The sequence below is a fragment of the Gymnogyps californianus genome, chromosome 15 (genome assembly GCF_018139145.2).
Source record: "Gymnogyps californianus isolate 813 chromosome 15, ASM1813914v2, whole genome shotgun sequence".
NCBI classification, from domain to species: domain Eukaryota; kingdom Metazoa; phylum Chordata; class Aves; order Accipitriformes; family Cathartidae; genus Gymnogyps; species Gymnogyps californianus.
This window is the reverse complement of record NC_059485.1, coordinates 311,916-329,258: the sequence shown is the minus strand read 5'-3', so window position 1 is coordinate 329,258 and position 17,343 is coordinate 311,916. Positions and strand designations below refer to the sequence as shown.

The 17,343-nt window shown below is 39.3% G+C and overlaps 1 protein-coding gene across 3 annotated transcripts; it reads right to left on the bottom strand.

The window, feature by feature from the left end:
* Positions 1-469: 469 nt before the first annotated feature.
* NSMCE1 (NSE1 homolog, SMC5-SMC6 complex component) lies at positions 470-17,302 on the bottom strand. 3 transcript variants are annotated; one of them, XM_050905676.1, is made up of 8 exons: positions 17,251-17,302; positions 16,021-16,164; positions 6,155-6,276; positions 4,833-4,910; positions 3,329-3,475; positions 2,216-2,332; positions 1,177-1,297; positions 470-697 (listed from the first exon to the last, which is right to left on the bottom strand). In XM_050905676.1, the coding sequence occupies exons 2-8, from the start codon at positions 16,136-16,138 to the stop codon at positions 615-617; spliced, it is 786 nt and encodes a 261-aa protein (XP_050761633.1). In that variant the 5' UTR covers positions 16,139-16,164; positions 17,251-17,302; the 3' UTR covers positions 470-614. The 3 variants fall into 3 exon arrangements, with proteins under 3 accessions (XP_050761633.1, XP_050761632.1, XP_050761634.1); XM_050905675.1 differs by lacking the exon at positions 17,251-17,302 and adding an exon at positions 16,534-17,067; XM_050905677.1 differs by lacking the exons at positions 16,021-16,164; positions 17,251-17,302 and adding an exon at positions 7,604-8,159.
* Between the last annotated feature and the right edge of the window lie 41 nt (positions 17,303-17,343).

The window sequence follows — 17,343 nt, the reverse complement described above, 5'->3', positions numbered from 1 at the left end:
CTCCTTCCTAATCGTTTTGACTGTGGGAATACTCCCTCTCTTTCTTACTGAGCATAGCTGCTCGTGACCTGGCCTTATGTCAGATGAACTCTTCTGTGTCTAAAGAAGGGACAAAACCCAAGCAACAGTGCCAACTGAAAGTGTTCAAACTCTAGCCCTAGGTCAGATGCTCAGCCAGCCGCCTTGGTGAGGAGACCTCAAGTGCTGCATTGATTTTTCACCTACTTGAAGCCCTGTTTCATTTTCAGTTGTGCAACTGAAACTGTACAAATAGGGAACACTGTTGCCGAGAACGGCTTCTTTTAATAGTTCACCTGCATAGATCAGCTTGCAGGACTGACTAAAAACATTTGCATCTTTCGTTCCCAAACATGCACCGAGAGTCCCAACCCAAGAATGTGGAGAACTACATACACAACAGCCTCCAGGAACGCTGTGCAGGCGTAACTGTGAAGAAGGAGAACAGGAAGGTTGATGATAGTTTTATTGTAAGATTCTTAAAACTTTGGGGAAAAAATAAGTACACTGAACAATGCACTGTTACTAACGAATACAATACAGTCTGGCTATTCTGCAAGAACGGGGAAAAAAGATTTCACTGAAAGCAAGTTTTACTAGCATCGTCTAGTGCTGAGAACTGAGCTCTTCTCTGCTCTCCCTGTTTTTGATGGTGACTGGGAGTCTATCCGACTCACACCTGTAAAGAAAACAAAACGAAGGTTAATGAATGACACACAAAAAAAGGATGATATTGTATAACCTCCAGATTTTTAAAATGCTTTATATATTCCTGTGTTCCTGTTCAGAATGTCCAGTTTCCCTGGCTAAACAGAGGAATTCCGGAGAGATGGCGCTCTTCTTAGCAGCTCAGTATTTCCAGAAGTTTGTGTCATGTGTTGTGTCTGTTCCCTACCCGCCCCCCCCCAGCACACACACACTTTAATGTTGTTAGAAACAGTATGCACAGGATCTGCTAGTGACCATAGGGCATGATCCTTGCACTTTCAGGGCTCAGTGTTGCCCATGCATGGTTTACTGTCTGAAACATACAATTGAAGTCAGAAATAACTGATACTCAGCTACAGTTATAAATAATACAGGCAGTGCCACTGAATATCACAGTCCATTCCCTAGTATTACTACACTCAATTTTTTTTAAATTAGGTTGCTTGGTACCTGGAATGTCACAAGACCAGAAATCATTACACTGCGGACAGCGTGGTTCAGTCTGAGCTCTGAAGTACTTTCTGACACAAGGTAAATGCATTCCAATTCCACAGGATTCACATACTTGGCTCTGAAATCAGAAGTGTTGATAAAAAAATCTTTCTAACCTGTCCTTCAGTTTAACATAAAGTTGTTACAAACGGCGGCAGATACGCAATGCTTTATTCCAGCGAATGGTTCACACAGTACAGTTGGTGGATACTCAAAAGACAAAGCTAGTAAATGATAAAAGGAGGTATTTTCCTGGAAACTAGGAAATACTGTTTCCCTATATGGACAAAATTTAGCTTGAAAGACAAACAACACTGAGCTATTTGGGTGCAATAAAGGAGACCAATTGGGATGGAAAAAGTAACATGGCAGCATGTTAGTTGGGAAGATGAGAAGATGCAGGGTCAAGGAGCAAGAGAACGCAGTAGTTTTGGAATAGGAGTTCAGGCTGTAACCACTTATGCAAGACTAAACTGGTAACTTACCAGCTATCGAAATATAGTGCGTTAGCATGCTATACATAAGCATACATGTTCGTTGAAGTTCAAGACACAAGCAATTCCTGTACCAAAATCCCAGGACCAAAGATGAACGTGTGTCACATGAAGACTGCTATTTGTAAGGTACAAAGATAAGATAGCTAACACTTAACCGTTAGCCTATTTAAGGATAAGGGGTTCATCTCTAGCCTGCTGGCTTTGGAAAGCAAGACAGCACAATAATGTTCCTCATTGAGTGAGTTCACTTTCTGCAAGTTTATACTTGGAGATACTGCTCCAAGACAAGTGTTTTTCCAAAGACAGAAGATAAAATACCTACACTAAATTAAAAAAAAAAAAAAAAGGATTTTCTTTATATACATGGGCACCATTACCAGATTACAAGACCAGAATTTTTCAGTGCCTGCCTAATACTTAGAGGAAAGTATCACAAAATTCAGCTATGACCACGTAAGTACATCAGCAGATGCCTACTGAGGTAATAAAACAAATGTTACCTGGATGGCAAGGCTGTGACAGATGTTACACTTCCTTGCCACATCTTGGTAGTTGCTGAGAATGTATTGTTCCATCTCAATTATGCAGCGAGTATGCAGAGTATATTCTCCGTTTCTCTAAGGAAACAAATGGCAAGACAAATTTCTTTTAATTCCTTTTACCTTTTTTGACTTTTCTAACCACTTGGTAGCAAGCATTTGACATCCACTTTTTTCTGCCATCGTGAAACTAACGTGCTGACACTGATATAATGCAAAGCCGAAATACTTCTGAAGTAGCAGAATTCATTTGTTTAGAGGATCAGAATAAAGGTCTCACACCTTTTAACAGAGATCTAGTCCTTGGAAGGTACAGATGAGCAAGCATGCTCTCCTTAACAAAGACACGCAGTTTTGGGACCCTCCATTTGCACATTAGCAGAAATTCTACTGGCTTTCAGCAAAATCTAGGCATTTACTGCTTGAGGTATCTTTGAAAATCTCTGCTAAATCACTCTAACATAAGTAAATGTGTGGCAGCAGGTTGGAGATCTTGATGCAATGCATCCAGGAGAAAGGGGACTGAGGTCTTACTTGTCTTGGCAAGCAACTGCAAGTGTCCGCATGGTAAGCTAATCTCAATTTCTCCCTCACGAAGTAAAGGAGATTTAAAAATGCGCACAGTGGCCCACGCATTTCTGGTACAGGAATTTTGAGCACATTTGGCCTCACTGCTTTTCAGGATTTTCTAAATGTAACTAACAGCACTGATCACCCTGAAGAGCTTTCCAACTCTTAAAAAGCTTAGACTTTGTTCCAAGTTTAAGTATGCCATGCTGCTGTGTACAAAGGATGTCTGTATGTCACAATGTAGGGCTGTACACACACACCCACCTAGCTCAGGTACAAGAAACTGAAACCATGTTGTCCTGTATAGACCTACCCAAGGACTTTTTCCTTCTAAATGTACCACCTTTCTGCAAAAATCACTGGAGCAGCAATAAGCACAGCCCCCACAAAACCATTTTTGCCATTATTCATTAAAGAACAGCTCCAGTTTCAGCCATCACATCCATAAGAAAATAATAGCTGGACCTATTAAAATACGAACACTTGAAAAGAGAGAGCAGTTACCTCAGAGAGCCACTTATCCTCCACAAAAACTTTCAGCACTTGTTCCACCTCCTTCTTCTTCATTTTCTTTGTCTTAAGTTGGTCAGCCAAGTTTAAAATATCTGTAGAAGAGGCAAAGCCATTTTCTGATAAAATGATTAGGTCCATCTGCAGAAAGAAACATTTTCAACTATTAAAAAGCCCATGCAATTAGATAGACATACCTTATAGTAACGTGCAGCTTTTTTAGCATCCACACATATGAGATATACTACAGTATATGGCTTGAACCAGAACTGTAAAACAAAAGCCAAAAGCTGAAACCATCGTTGTTACCTTGACAGTTTTAATATTTGCCAAGAAAACATTTCCACAAATAGAACTGTACAGTGCTGCCCAAATGAAGCTGCATTCAGGGACCCTTGAGCATACTCGGGGGTGACAGATTTGTTTCTTTTTATCTGCTCTTTGTCAAGGTTCTTTTGAGTAAAAATCTCACTGTTAAAGTAAGTTTGTCCACTCTGGAGTCATTAGTACTGCTGAACCTACCTGGCACTTGAAGGCTGTAGCAGTACTACCAATCTTCAGAGAATCTCTCATTGGAAACATTTCCTGCTGCTCATTATCACAGAGCAGCATGCAGAGTATTTATGCCAGTAGTAATATGTGCCACAACAACGCCATCTCTGCAGTGCTGACATGGCTGTATAGGTCCTTCACCAATAATGCAGGAGGGCAGGGAAACCTCTGGGTACTATCCATGTAGATTAGACTTTTGCAGCTGTCACAGAATAGCCAATACACTTCTCTTTCCAGTTTATACAGAAAATTTTATTTTAATGAGTGTGCAAAAAAAAAATTTTAACAGTCTAGTGGCTGGAGAAATTAAGTCCTCAAAGTTCAAGACACTATGAGAACAATTCACTAAAACATGCAAGATGCATAGCTACGATCACAACTCACATTAATGGCTGTTGATAAGAAATTAGACATCAAATGTCCTGGAATCTCAGCCCAATAGTTCTATTTGGAACTTTAAAAAATTCTCAAGTGTATGTTTTCTTGTTTAAAAAGCAGCATTCTGACTAGTTTATTAAACACAGAATTAACTGGCTAAGCAATAACAACAGACAAATGTTTCTATTCAAATCAGCAAATCCAATTTGTATGTTATTAGCATTAAAATCTACTGTGTATTACTAGACTACTGAAGCCAGTGAAAAATTCAGCAATCACAACTGAAAATCCTGAAGAAAGGTGTTTAACTAAAAGCAGATATGTCAAGTCACTAACTTCGAGGAGCACTCCCCTATTGCTGATTTCAGTTTACCGATAACTGACTTTCAACAGGGAATCATTACTTGCATGTACTCCCATCCCTGCCGCCCCATTCGATTTGGGATAAACTTGGGTAAGATGGCAACTAGTTCCTGAACCACATCTCTATTCATTTCCATTTCCATTCATTTTAAGATGGTACCTTCACAAATAACGTGATTTACTAACTAATAACTGACATACTTACCGTTTTTCTGAACAATTCTAATTCATTTTCTGTATAGTCAGATGCCATTTTAGTTATTTCAGTTTCTGCCAAATTCACCTACAAAAAAAAATAATACTTAAACTGAAATCAAAGTGCCTTTGTATTTCTACACCATAAATTGTAAAAGATCCGCTGGGGTAAAGAATACATCATCTTACAATTAGCAGAAACGTCATTTCTTTAAGTGGCATCAAGGAGGCTGTTCCTTAAAGATGGCACACGATGGTACTCGAGTCCTTTCTTTACAACGCCTGATCTTCCAGCCACATGTTCTCCACAGCTGCCTCTGCCCAGTCCAAGCTCTTAAACAACCCAACCTCCCCCCCATAGAACTATACAGAATATTAGTTCTATATAGTAGAACTAATATATTACACCAGGATACTGTGCTGGACAGTAGCAATAACTATGTTATAATACACATTTTTGTTTCACTGTGAAAAACAGTTACTGATATTTCATATTCTTATTGCACGTGCTACTGCTATTTATTATTAGCTCAACTTAATTGGCAAAATGACCCAGAAAGGTTAAAAGCAGCAGCTAATGTTAGAATACCTCCTGTGTGGTCTTTTGAAATTACTACATAACCTTCCCTCTCCGACATGCACATTGCAGAGCATCTAGGGAAACTTTTTATAGGCCATTCCTTAGCAACTGTTTTATGCTAGGTTGATTTTTGAGTAAAAGAAAAAGAAAACTAATATTGGAGGGCTCTCCGTGTTTTCTAGTTTAAAAATTCATCTTGAGAAAGAAAGTCTCCTGTGAAAAAGAGATCTCACTTCAGCACTTAAGCAATGTTTATGCTAAATAACTCAGACGCTGCTGTAGTCCTTGCTGCCATGTTCCATTTCCACACACCTAGGCTGTGGCAGTTTATCCTCCCACCTCCCTGTTCTACACGTAGCTTCTACAGCAGCTGCCAGCATAACAATGGAACAGCCCCGCATAAACCACACAGGACTGCTAAGAGTAAGAAGCCTGCTGGCACGTGCAGCCTTCAGTTCTAGATTCTCTCTGTTTTCTCTAAATAGCAGTTCTATTATAGATATACTGTAGGAAAAGGACCCTAGGTAACTCTGTCTAACACCCAAAGATAGCACTTACGGCAGCCTTACGTTTGTTATGCACAGATACAGCTATATTTTTTTGCCCATTTACAATTGGAAGGTGTGCAGACCTTTTATTGGCACGTTATTCAAAGGTTAATTTTAAGTTGGAGGCACAGGAGGCTCCCTCTGCTATCCGTGCACTAGTCATGAGAAGCCAAACCACGCGATGGCAGCACATCACATACTTACTAAAGCATAATGTGCTCTCCCATCACCTTCTGACATTCCTTTCCGGATCTGCATAAACAAAGGCTGTAGATGGCTGTTAATAGTACTGATGAAATCATCCAGTTTATCATGCGCGTAGTAGACTGAAAATAAATAAGAAAAAGCACATACACAAAAACCCCAAACAGCTACACATCAGGCAGATCTTTTTATGTTTCATCTGCTGAAACATTTTTTTCCTAGGTAGAAGAGCTAGAAGTGAGGCAGAATTCAAACAGGTCTGTTACATTCAGCAGACACACCATTTTCTTGTGCTGCTGACTACTAGCCTTCAGAGAAGCTCTGCTCCTTGAAGTCAGAGTTTAGAGAGAGAGTCCAGACATTCTGCCTCGCTGTATGGAACCCACCGCATTAATCCGTTAATTACAGTGACTTGAACTAAGTTGAATTGAAAATAAAACATGGCCAGGAAAAATTATTATGCACAATACAAAAATATACTTGCTTTCTTTCATTTACACACTAAGGATTCCTTGCTTCTTTGTGTTCTTTTTCACAAATTAATGGCACGTAAATGATGAAGTTACCAGAAAACTTAAAATTCTAGCGTTGTAGAAATACAGGTAATAGCTTGTGACGTCCTACAAACAAATTAAATACTAGCAGAAGTTCTATCATAGACATAATTAAGATGGACTTTGGAGTCATTCTGTAGAAGCACGTGCTATGACTTTTGCTTGCACAGCAACAGCACACGCCCTCGAGAGTTTCCATCCAAAACACAATGATGTCAGTGGCAAAACTCCTGTTGACTTCAGCAGGCTAGAGTTTAAAAAACAGAGTTAAGTAACAGCTCATAACTGTAGAAAAATGATCGATGTCTCAAAAATACTACCAGTTATCACTAACTTAATACTAGTCTCAGTTATAAGAGTCAATCACTTGTGTAACAGCATCAGAGGTCCCACTCTCAAAACCCCACTATACTTTATAGCGTAGTACAATGCAAAAACATCAGTCACAGGATGCTCCGGCCCAGAAAGTTCATGATTCTGATATATAAGACTCCTTAAGTGAACAAAACCAACAAACAGCAAAAACAATAATTAAGTATAATATTAAAGTATAATTTTGTGAAATTGTCATGCCACCTGCCTGTCAGCAGGAAATACTCGTCATACATCAAAGCCAGGGAGCGTTAGTGACAGATCTAGAAGAGAATAAGATGAAAGATAACAGAAGAATATTCTTTTGTACAACAGCTGTAATATTTTAATGTGAGATGAATGGCTGCTCTAGTAGATCTTCTGTGAAAAAAAGGGATATAAACTCTCCATAAAAAATGAACGGGGAACAGACCACACCAAAAGCTGCACTTAATTTTAACATCTAAAAAGTTGTCAGTTTACAATTCCAGGCTCAGCAGAAATGATACATGCCCCTTACTATTTACAAAAGCTTATAACTTACCTCTATGAAACAGTTCTTGTACAGGCAGCCATAGCAGCTGATTGGATAGAAACTCTTCATTCAAATACATTACTACTGAAAACAAGTTATTTACTGTCAACAGATTTGATGAGAAATTAGACAAACTAATGTGATCTTCATTCAGTAAGTATCCACAATCTTTGTATTCTGACTATGCATGTACAGGAACCTTTGTCCTTTTTTCTTCTGGTAAAGTATCTCAGAGGTGTTAATACTACTTCGAAAGACTGTATTTAAGAAGACCTTGTTGTAACGTGAGTATGTTAGATGCATACTAGAGCCAGGACTACGTACTTCCAAAATACTGGATTAAACTGTTTGAAGAGTCTTAATTTCCAATAACTTCCCCTGTAAAATGTAGGACCTTAAAAAAAATAAAATAAAATCTAAGACTTAATTACAACTGTAAATTATTTTTTGTAACAGAAATAAATAATTTCCTTCTCTAGGGCATCAAATGCAATCTCAACTAATACTCCATCACAGATGTACTTATTGTAATCTGCTTTCAGTCAAATAAAATTAAAGCAAATTGCTATTCCAGTACCCAATTATGAACACAACTGTCGTGGTTTAACCCCAGCCAGCAACTCAGCACCACGCAGCCGCTTCCCCCTCCCCTCTTCCAGCTGGGTGGGGAGGAGGAAAAAAAGTAAAACTCATGGGTTGAGATAAGAACAGTTTAATAACTAAAGTAAAATAAAATACACTACTAACTAAGAATAATAATAAAAATATAATAATAATAATTGTAATGAAAAGAAATATAACAAAAAAAAAAAAGAAATAACACCCAAGAAGAGACAAGTGATGCACAATGCAATTGCTCACCACCCGCTGACCGATGCCCCAGCAGCAATCTGCCCCTCCCGGCCAACTCCCCCCAGTTTATATACTGGGCATGACGTTCCATAGTATGGAATATCCCTTTGGCTAGTTCAGGTCAGCTGTCCTGGCCATGCTCCCTCCCAGCTTCTTGCATACCTGCTTGCTGGCAGAGCAGGGGAAACTGAAAAATCCTTGGCTTAAGATAAGCGCTACTTAGCAACAACTAAAACATCAGCATGTTATCAACATCATTCTCACACTAAATCCAAAACACAGCACTGTACCAGCTACTAAGAAGAAAATTAACTCTGTCCCAGCCAAAACCAGGATAACAACAAAGTTGTTATAGCATTTAAAACCAAGTATATGCAGGAACCAGGTATTATTCTTTCTGTCAATAAACAATTCTCAGCCCTGAACACTTAATAAAGATGAGACATGACAGCATTAGAAAGAGAGCTCGTTATGTGTTACCCTAGCACACTGCTTGGGAGCATTTTCTGTAGAAAAAATTATTTCAGTTCAATGACAGATAGCAGATGAGCAAATAGGAAACAGCAAACAGTAAATAAATGGAACACAGATATTCTGGGGTTGGGGGGGGGGGGGGGTGTCCTAAATTTAAACAAACTCTTAATAATAAACTCAAATATTTTCCACAGAAAAGCTGAACAGATCCCTCACTGAAGATAAAGCAGAGGTACTCAGAGAAACCAGAAACTTTTCTGAATGTGTCTGTATGCAAACTATAAACAGCAGGTAACATAACAAACAAACTTACACTCCTCTTGGTTAATTATCACTTTTCAACAGGCACTGTTTTAAACTTTCTTGCTTAAAGACAAGCGAACAACAGGAATCTTTATTACTTAGATTAGTCTGAGATGCCACAGCTTCATGATAAATTTAAAAATATACTGGCACCGTTATAAAATTAGAGCTCCCATGTTTACAGCAAAAGACTACAAATAAGCTGAGTGAATGCTTTAAAAGAAAAGATATTGGACCTTTGCTCATATAAAACCTAAACACATAGTTATCATATCTATGTACTTCAGCTTCCGTGCTCTCTGTGACCAGAAGATTAAGCAGAAGATTAAGTACAATTCTAGTCTGCAAAGCAGCATTATGAAAATGTCACGTTTTTCTTCTACTTTGATGACACTGAGCAGATATAATATAAGCCACTGATGACCAGTGGTGATATTTATGGCTGATTTTCAAGATCAAACCATATTTAAAAAACTAATAACTATACAACAGCTTTTGGCATAGAGTTAATCAGTTTGCAAACTTTAGAATTAAAAAACTAGAACAAACCATGAAGAATAACATGACAAATTACTTTGGATTTTAAGTCACTGATGCTCAGTTTTCATTTCACAGAAGAATAAAACAGAAAAGTGAATTTCTTTGAGGAAAAAAATGTGGTGGGGTTTGGGTTTTTTTCCCCTCATTTCCTTCAGTTACTCTCTTAGTACTAAGAAGATTAATATAATAAGAAGCTCCCTATCAGGATTTGAAAATGCTGCCATCTAACTTTATTATAGCTAGAAAAAACTGAAGCAACAGGACCATTACTGGTAAGAGAGTCTAAAAGCTTGTTTACAAAGTTCTTTAAAACCAAAACATTCTTAATTACACTTCGCAGCAACATGTTGTACAATACCTTATTTTTTTTCTTCTGTTTAACAACAACAAAACCAAGCCAGAACACTTCCTTGTAATAGCAGAAGGTATTATACATAAATACATAAAACCAGGCAATCCCTGCCTCGGAGAGCTTAATGACATTTGAACTATGGACTAGACTACGTCATTCACTGTTAATTTTTTTATATGTATCCTGCTTTACATTATTTTAAACTGATATGAAAACATTCACGTGAAACCTCTTTCTACACATACATCTACCATACACGTTTCAGCCTTCCCATGAAAAATAGAATCACTGGGAAGAAGAACAAGTTGCTGCTTCTAGCAGTGTACTGCAACACAACAATCTGGAACAAAAACAGACTGCAAAGGAGTTTAAGGAGGGAAAATACTCAGTTATTCAAACGGCGCAGATGGATTTTCACCAGCACTGCAATGTTGATACACTTGAAAAGTTCTAATGAACTTCAGTAAGGACTCATAGCCAAGACTTCAGTTTTAAAGTGTAACCCCTAAGCCACTACCTGAGCGATGAGTAACACCTACACTCTGCTACAACACTGGTTCAGTACAACTTGAGACTGACACATCCAATCTTTTTTCAGTCTTCTTAATACAGGGAGTATTGAATTTTGACCCAAGAGATACAGTCAGTCTTCATTACCAGAACATGCAAATGAGTAACTGATAAGCTCCTCTACAATTTATGTTTCAATCCAGCTACAAGGCATCTGATATGTGGCAAAAAATACTTAGCAGAAAATATGGCCTGCGTTACATGGGACACAAAAATAGATTACTTTGTTCTGACCTTAAATTCTATGGATAAGTAGATACAAATCCACAGTAAAAACAGAAGAGTCCCTGTAGAGTGGGTAGCATTGTGACAATATACAAGAATACTACTAAGCCTGGCAGGAGCATGGCTTCCAGAACTAGTAATGGGCAATATAATGCAGGTGAGATGGGAGAAAGTACAGCCATCCACCAGAAAACCTCGTCTCATCCTCACCAAAACTCTTCCTCAGCATTCACTTCTCCCACAACACATAAGAGAAATAACTGAAGTGCATTTACTTAAAAGCATTCACTACGCTGTAGCAAAGTACTGCTGAGGAACTGTGTGATCTCACTGTCTATACTCCCACTGATCTTTCCCAGTCCCTTTTCTGTCTGTGCTTTGTGATATTCTTCATTGGCTACACAAAAATGCGTAGTTTGAGGAGCCAAGAGCCATGTTTTGTTTTTCTAGTTTTGACATATTTGATGCACTATAAAGCGAAATACCAAAACAGTCCAGTGGATTTTTCTGTTGTTTTGCAATGCAAACACTTCTCTGATAAACAGATGGTTATCTGCAAATTCCACCACAGATAAGAAAAATTCCCCTAAGCTCTAGATGAACTTTGCAGACAAGATACAAGCAAAATGAGCACACTCGGTCAGACACAGGAGCAGCTGCTGGGGCTTTTACTAGAATACTAAATACTAAAACACATACAAAACATGTAAAGCAAAAATGCTTATCTATTCTATGAATCCCTGTTTCTCATATAAAATATATTTAGAGGGTCTTTCAATGGCCAAGCACGAAATATATTATGCTTAAGAAACTGGTATGACTGTAGACTAAAGTTGACACTAACATTTATTTTCTTCTGAGTTCAGCTACCAAGCCAGTTAAATAAAATACAAAACATAGTTAGACAAAAGCCAGTCTGATACAATCCACGTTAATGAATGGTTAATCAATACTCTCCTTCTGTACATCCAAATAGGCAGGAAAAAAGCACTTTTCTCTCATTCTTCCATTTTTCTAAACATCCTTTCATATATGGGCTGTATCAGCCATTCTTCTAATGAACTTCACTGTAACTTAATACACAGTTACATTTTATACTTAATTTTATAAATATTACCTAATATTGTCCTTCAGTAAATACAGCTATTGGTTTGAAAGGCAAGCTGATTTTGTCCCTCCAAATTATCCTTAGGTTCATCAAAAATATAGCAAAAGAAAATATATCTATGTATTCTGTTAACCTTCTGGCCTTGAAGAATGTGGCAAAGAAAACGCTTGTGAATGCCCATGTCTTTGGAAAATAAAATGCTGGTCACAAAAATGCCTAATATTGTTATATTTAAATACTCATCAAATGAGGATGTGCTGAATCCAAGAAAAAACAGATAAACTTGGAAACCTATCAAGGGATAGAGAACACACGAACCTCAATATTTATGCCATGATCTGTAAAAAAAAAACAAACCAAAGTCATGCTATTACAGAGAGAAATGTGTTTTCCAGGGGAGAGGCACCATCTTTCCAGCTGTACTATTTACAGTAGTGTAAACCCAGAGCTTCAGTTATTGAAGAACTTCATCTGGCTTGGAAGACAGCAGGAAAAATAGCTACAAACTCTCCTATTTTTACTGTTTACTGATTTCAGACGGGGGTCAGGGTCAGAATAATATTCTATGTATTCTCCTCCCACAGACCGTGTTTTGTAAAGGGATCCAACAATAGCCAATTCAGATACTACCATTTCCCTGACTACACAAGCAAAGGAAAAGCCAGCTTGCACCCACAGACAACACACAAAGCCACCCCAGAAAGGATACTGGGAACGTCACGGTACCTTAGCTATTATATAATGCTAGAGATCTGCAAGATGTCTTTAACTTTGCACTTAAGTTTTTACTATAATGTGTTTCACAACTGGAGAAACCGTAACACAATGCAGACAGAAACAGCGTGCATTAAGGGATTCCAGTAAAAAAGTATCAGCAATTATAAGAACCTTCATCAACAAGCCTGCAATTTGTATCTATCCTAACTGAACTGTACACTTTCTAGTGGTCCTACACAGCACTTTGATAGATGTTTGGAGCTTTTCCTTCAGAGCTGTGTGCAGATTTTAGCATAGACACTTGTCTGCTAACAGGAAGCATGCAGGTGATGATACACAAAAAATAAGGTGTCTCCTGGCCAAAAGGCTTAGGATTTGAAATAAACCAGAACAAGAGAATGTGCCAAACACCACGAGGGAAAGTTTTCGGATCACTTTGCTCAGAGGCTGCACAGGCTGGTTACCATATGACTTGACTTCATTTGACACAGCTTTTTTATCCTTTTGTATTTAAGGAAACCAATGTCATAGATAGGATACAGCCTTGTTACGTAATGCTTACAACCTGCAGGAGAAAGGAATTAATTCAAATAAGCTAGTTTTAGTAACATTAGCTTTGATCCGATTTGAAAATTATTGTTCAGATTGCACTAAGCAGTATTAATATGTATTTGAAGAAACTACATCAAGATCAGAACTTCATCTAGAAACAGTCCAGTCAGGCTGAGTTTCCTCATAAAAATGCTATTACCATGATCTTGTAAATTGTGATACTGTTAACTTTGCCCCTAACAAGGATAGGTTTGTCAAATCGCTGGTTCTTTTGTTCATAAAACAAATGTGGGGGGAAGTGTTCCATTCAGTGAGTCAAGTTCAACATCCTTTTGCCTCCCAACGTGACAAAAAGCTTTCTTAGGTAGAGCATTTAATACAACTGTAACAGTTAAAACTCCCACACTGTATCTCTATAATTTCACAAACTTTTCCGTTACACATCAACTGTCACTATGCAGAAAAAATATCAAGTACTTGGTAGGCAGCAGTTGCAATGGAGCCATTTTTTTCTAAATCCTTCTATTAAATAAACCTTCCTAATGAATAATAACTCTATCAGCTTTTACTGCAGTACAGCTCCCTGATCCTGCATACTGAAAACACCATCTAGCCGTAAAGGTTTTTTCCTTAAGGTTCTTTGTTCTTAACACACAATAAACTCATTATAGCCATGCTATTGGCTTAGGCCACCTCTAGCATTTATGATAAATTCTTTTACAAATCACAGTGGCTTGGTTCTCACAAATACAGGAGTAAACCTGTGTCATGGTTTAACCCTAGCTGGCAACTAAGCACCACGCAGCCGCTCACTCACTCCCCCCACCCAGTGGGACGGGGGAGAGAATTGAAAAAAAACAAACAAAAAACTGGTGGGTTGAGATAAAAACAGTTTAATAGGACAGAAAGGAAGGAAAATGATGATAATGATAGTAATACTACTACTACTAAAAATACAATAATACTACTAAAAGAATTAGAATATACAAAACTAGTGATGCACAATGCAATAGCTCACCACTCGCCGACCGATGCCCAGTCAGTTCTGGAGCAGCGATCCGCCCCTCCCGGCCAACTCCTCCCAGTTTATATACTGGGCATGATGTCATATGGTATGGAATATCCCTTTGGCCAGTTTGGGTCAGCTGTCCTGGCTGTGTCCCCTCCCAGCTTCTTGTGCCCCTCCAGCCTTCTTGCTGGCTGGGCACGAGAAGCTGAGAAATCCTTGACTTAGTATAAACACTACTCAGCAACAACTAAAACATCAGTGTGTTATCAACATTATTCCCATACTAAGTCCAAAACATAACACTATACCAGCTACTAGGAAGAAAATTAACTCTATCCCAGCTGAAACCAGGACAACCTGTAAAAAGCAATGTTATTTTTTCACACTTCCATTTTTTCAGTCAGAAATTTGGGCAGGTGCTGAAATAAGCTCTTTTGGCTCAGGAGACTTTGAAAAGCTATGGAGTCCGTTTGACTCCTTTTAACTAAGGAAAACACATAAATACTGCCATCGCCCAGAAAGGACTCCACTTGTGGCAACAAAGCAAGATGGAGTTCACAACAGGTTGTGCGCATCAGCGACTACAGTCTCTTCTCTCTTGACAGAGAGAAAGAATAGTTAGCAATGGTGATGCTGAAGTTACCGTTCCGGTTAGCCACCAGCAACTGAACAGTTCAGTTCCCCTGCAGTTATTGGTTCAGCTCTCAACAGGGTCACACAGATATCCTGAACTGACTAAACCCCTCAAATAGCTGTTAAAAAGGCTTTTACTTTTAAAGTCGTAAATACTAGAGAACTAGAAAATAACTTGAGACATATATTCAGTGCATATTAGATCTCAGAATGTGTAGTTTAAACAACATTTGCTGGAGTTATCTGCCTTCCAATAGTAAAGGTTTAAAATCGCTAATTTGAACAGCATTTGGGTGTTTCCTTTTAAGTGGCACTTTTTGTTCTTACACATTCCTTGTCCTTTTCAATTTTGTTCATAAATAAGGAAAAGATGAAAACAGAGGAATTTTATTCTTTCACTGTTTTCTGGGAACCAGCAACTGACACATCTAATACCCACTGATTAATTAGTGCTAAACACATTACTCATTACAGCTTTATTCTCGTTTGTGCCCACCACATTCTCAAAATCAGTGAAGATGACATACAGATCTCTGAAAAAAATCCTTATCAAGTTGATTACACATTTCTGTACTATTTAAGTTTGAACATGAACTTTAAACAGATTTGATAGTATACAACCAAATTTTTGTTACATGTGCCATAAAATTCAGCTTGGTATAGCATATATTAAAACTAACCAGCTGACCATGTAATCGGTCAGATGTGACCGATTTACTGAAGATGGATAACAGCATACACTTCATATTATATTCCAAAGCAAATCTTTTCAAATAAATATGAAGAAAAACATTCTGGAAATTTCAGCACTATCAGTGTCAAAAATTAATTTTTTTTTTAAATGTATAACCTATAAAAAACATCTTTGCTAAAAGTGCTCTGTATGAGTCTGGCCTGATTAAAACTTAGTTTCCTCAATGCTGTGTTATTTTATCTTTTAGGAAAGAGAGAGAACACTCACATCATTGAAGTTTTTTAACTTTCTTTTTAGATGGTGTATGCTTTTCAGAAATCTAATTATTTGTAAGCTGCACCAGGAAAAAAAAATAGTTCTTCCACCTCCCTACTTTTTCTCCAAAAGAGAGACACACCTTTATGGATTTCACAGCAGCGCCTGTGTAATTTCCTAGCCTCTGATCCTTCCATTATCCCATGAGACATCAGGACCTGCAAGAACCGTCGATGAGCGTCAGTCATCTGAGCTGCCATCGCAATATTCCACCAGGCTTCAAATGCTGCGAGAGATATGTAAGCTGGAATTAATGCACATGTTCACGCAAATTAAAAATACACAGTCCAAGCATACATAAGATTTCAATTAAACTCTCTAACATTGAATCAGGGCAAAAAGCAGATCCCCCAGGTTGTTCTCAGAATACAGATGGTGACTAACTCCAAGGTTCTAGAAGAAGGATGCAAAAGATAAAGCCCAACTAATTTTAGCTACAGAATAAAACAACATAGGCATTGTGCTACCATACGCCCAAACCGAAAATAGTAGTGTTGTACGTGTAAGAATCAACAGAACACCTTGCATAGTTTTGTGTTAAATGCTTCTGCTTACTACATATCCTAATAACTTGTCTAATTAGAGTGTAACTTACTTCGGACAGAAAATCCCTCTCTAAATGTTCTGAAGAACATCAGAACTAAATAAAAGCATCTCAAGAAATTCCTTGACCACTGCAGCCAAATAATCGTTAATAGTTCACAAGAAAAAAGCAGCTTCTGGACTTCCAGACTCCTCCAAGCCAAAGGACCAAATAACGGACCAAATAACGGGCCAAACTGAGAAATGCTGGTGTGTGCTGAATTTAAAGTCTCGCCCTTCCATTCCGCCCTGGCACACAGGTGCTCTCTGACCAGCAGCACCGAGTCAACGAACACGCTCCGGAGGGACAGAACCCAGCACGCTGCCCTTCACCGCTCCGCCGGTCCGGGCGCCATGCCCCAGCGCAGCCCGGGCTCCCGCAGCTGCCGCTGCGCGGGGGATGCCGACGGGGGCACGCTGTTAGACTGAAGCGCCCTGGAAGCCGCTCAAGGGAAAACGTGAAAAGCTTTCTCATCCGCTTGCTTCACTCGTGGCAGATTTCTTCCCCAAGCAGACTCACAGAGCGACCGACAGCCTCCGGCCCAGCTCCGGCCTGCCCCGGCCGCCGCCGCTTCACCGCCCGCTCGGCCTCGGGCCTGCCGCAGCCCACCGCTGACGCCACGGGCAACCGTCCCACAAACGGCCCCGCTCCCGCCCCGCCCCTGCCGCCGGCCCCAACCTTCGCCCCCCCGCCGAGGCCTGCCTCCCCCTCGGCCCCCGGCCGCCTCACCCGCCGGCCTCCGGCGCCGCTGCCCTCCGCGCTCGACAGCTCGGCGATCGCCGCGACCGCCTGCCCTCGATCGGCTCGGCAGCAGGCTGGGCC

Coding starts and splice junctions, on each gene's coding strand:
- NSMCE1 (XM_050905675.1), bottom strand. CDS start 16,573: ATGTTCTTCAGAACATTTAGAGAGGGATTTTCTGTCCGAA. Junction 16,165..16,533: donor AGAGGGATTTTCTGTCCGAA/GTAAGTTACACT, acceptor TATCTCTCGCAG/CATTTGAAGCCTGGTGGAAT. Junction 4,911..6,154: donor GGAGAGCACATTATGCTTTA/GTAAGTATGTGA, acceptor TTTTTTTTGTAG/GTGAATTTGGCAGAAACTGA.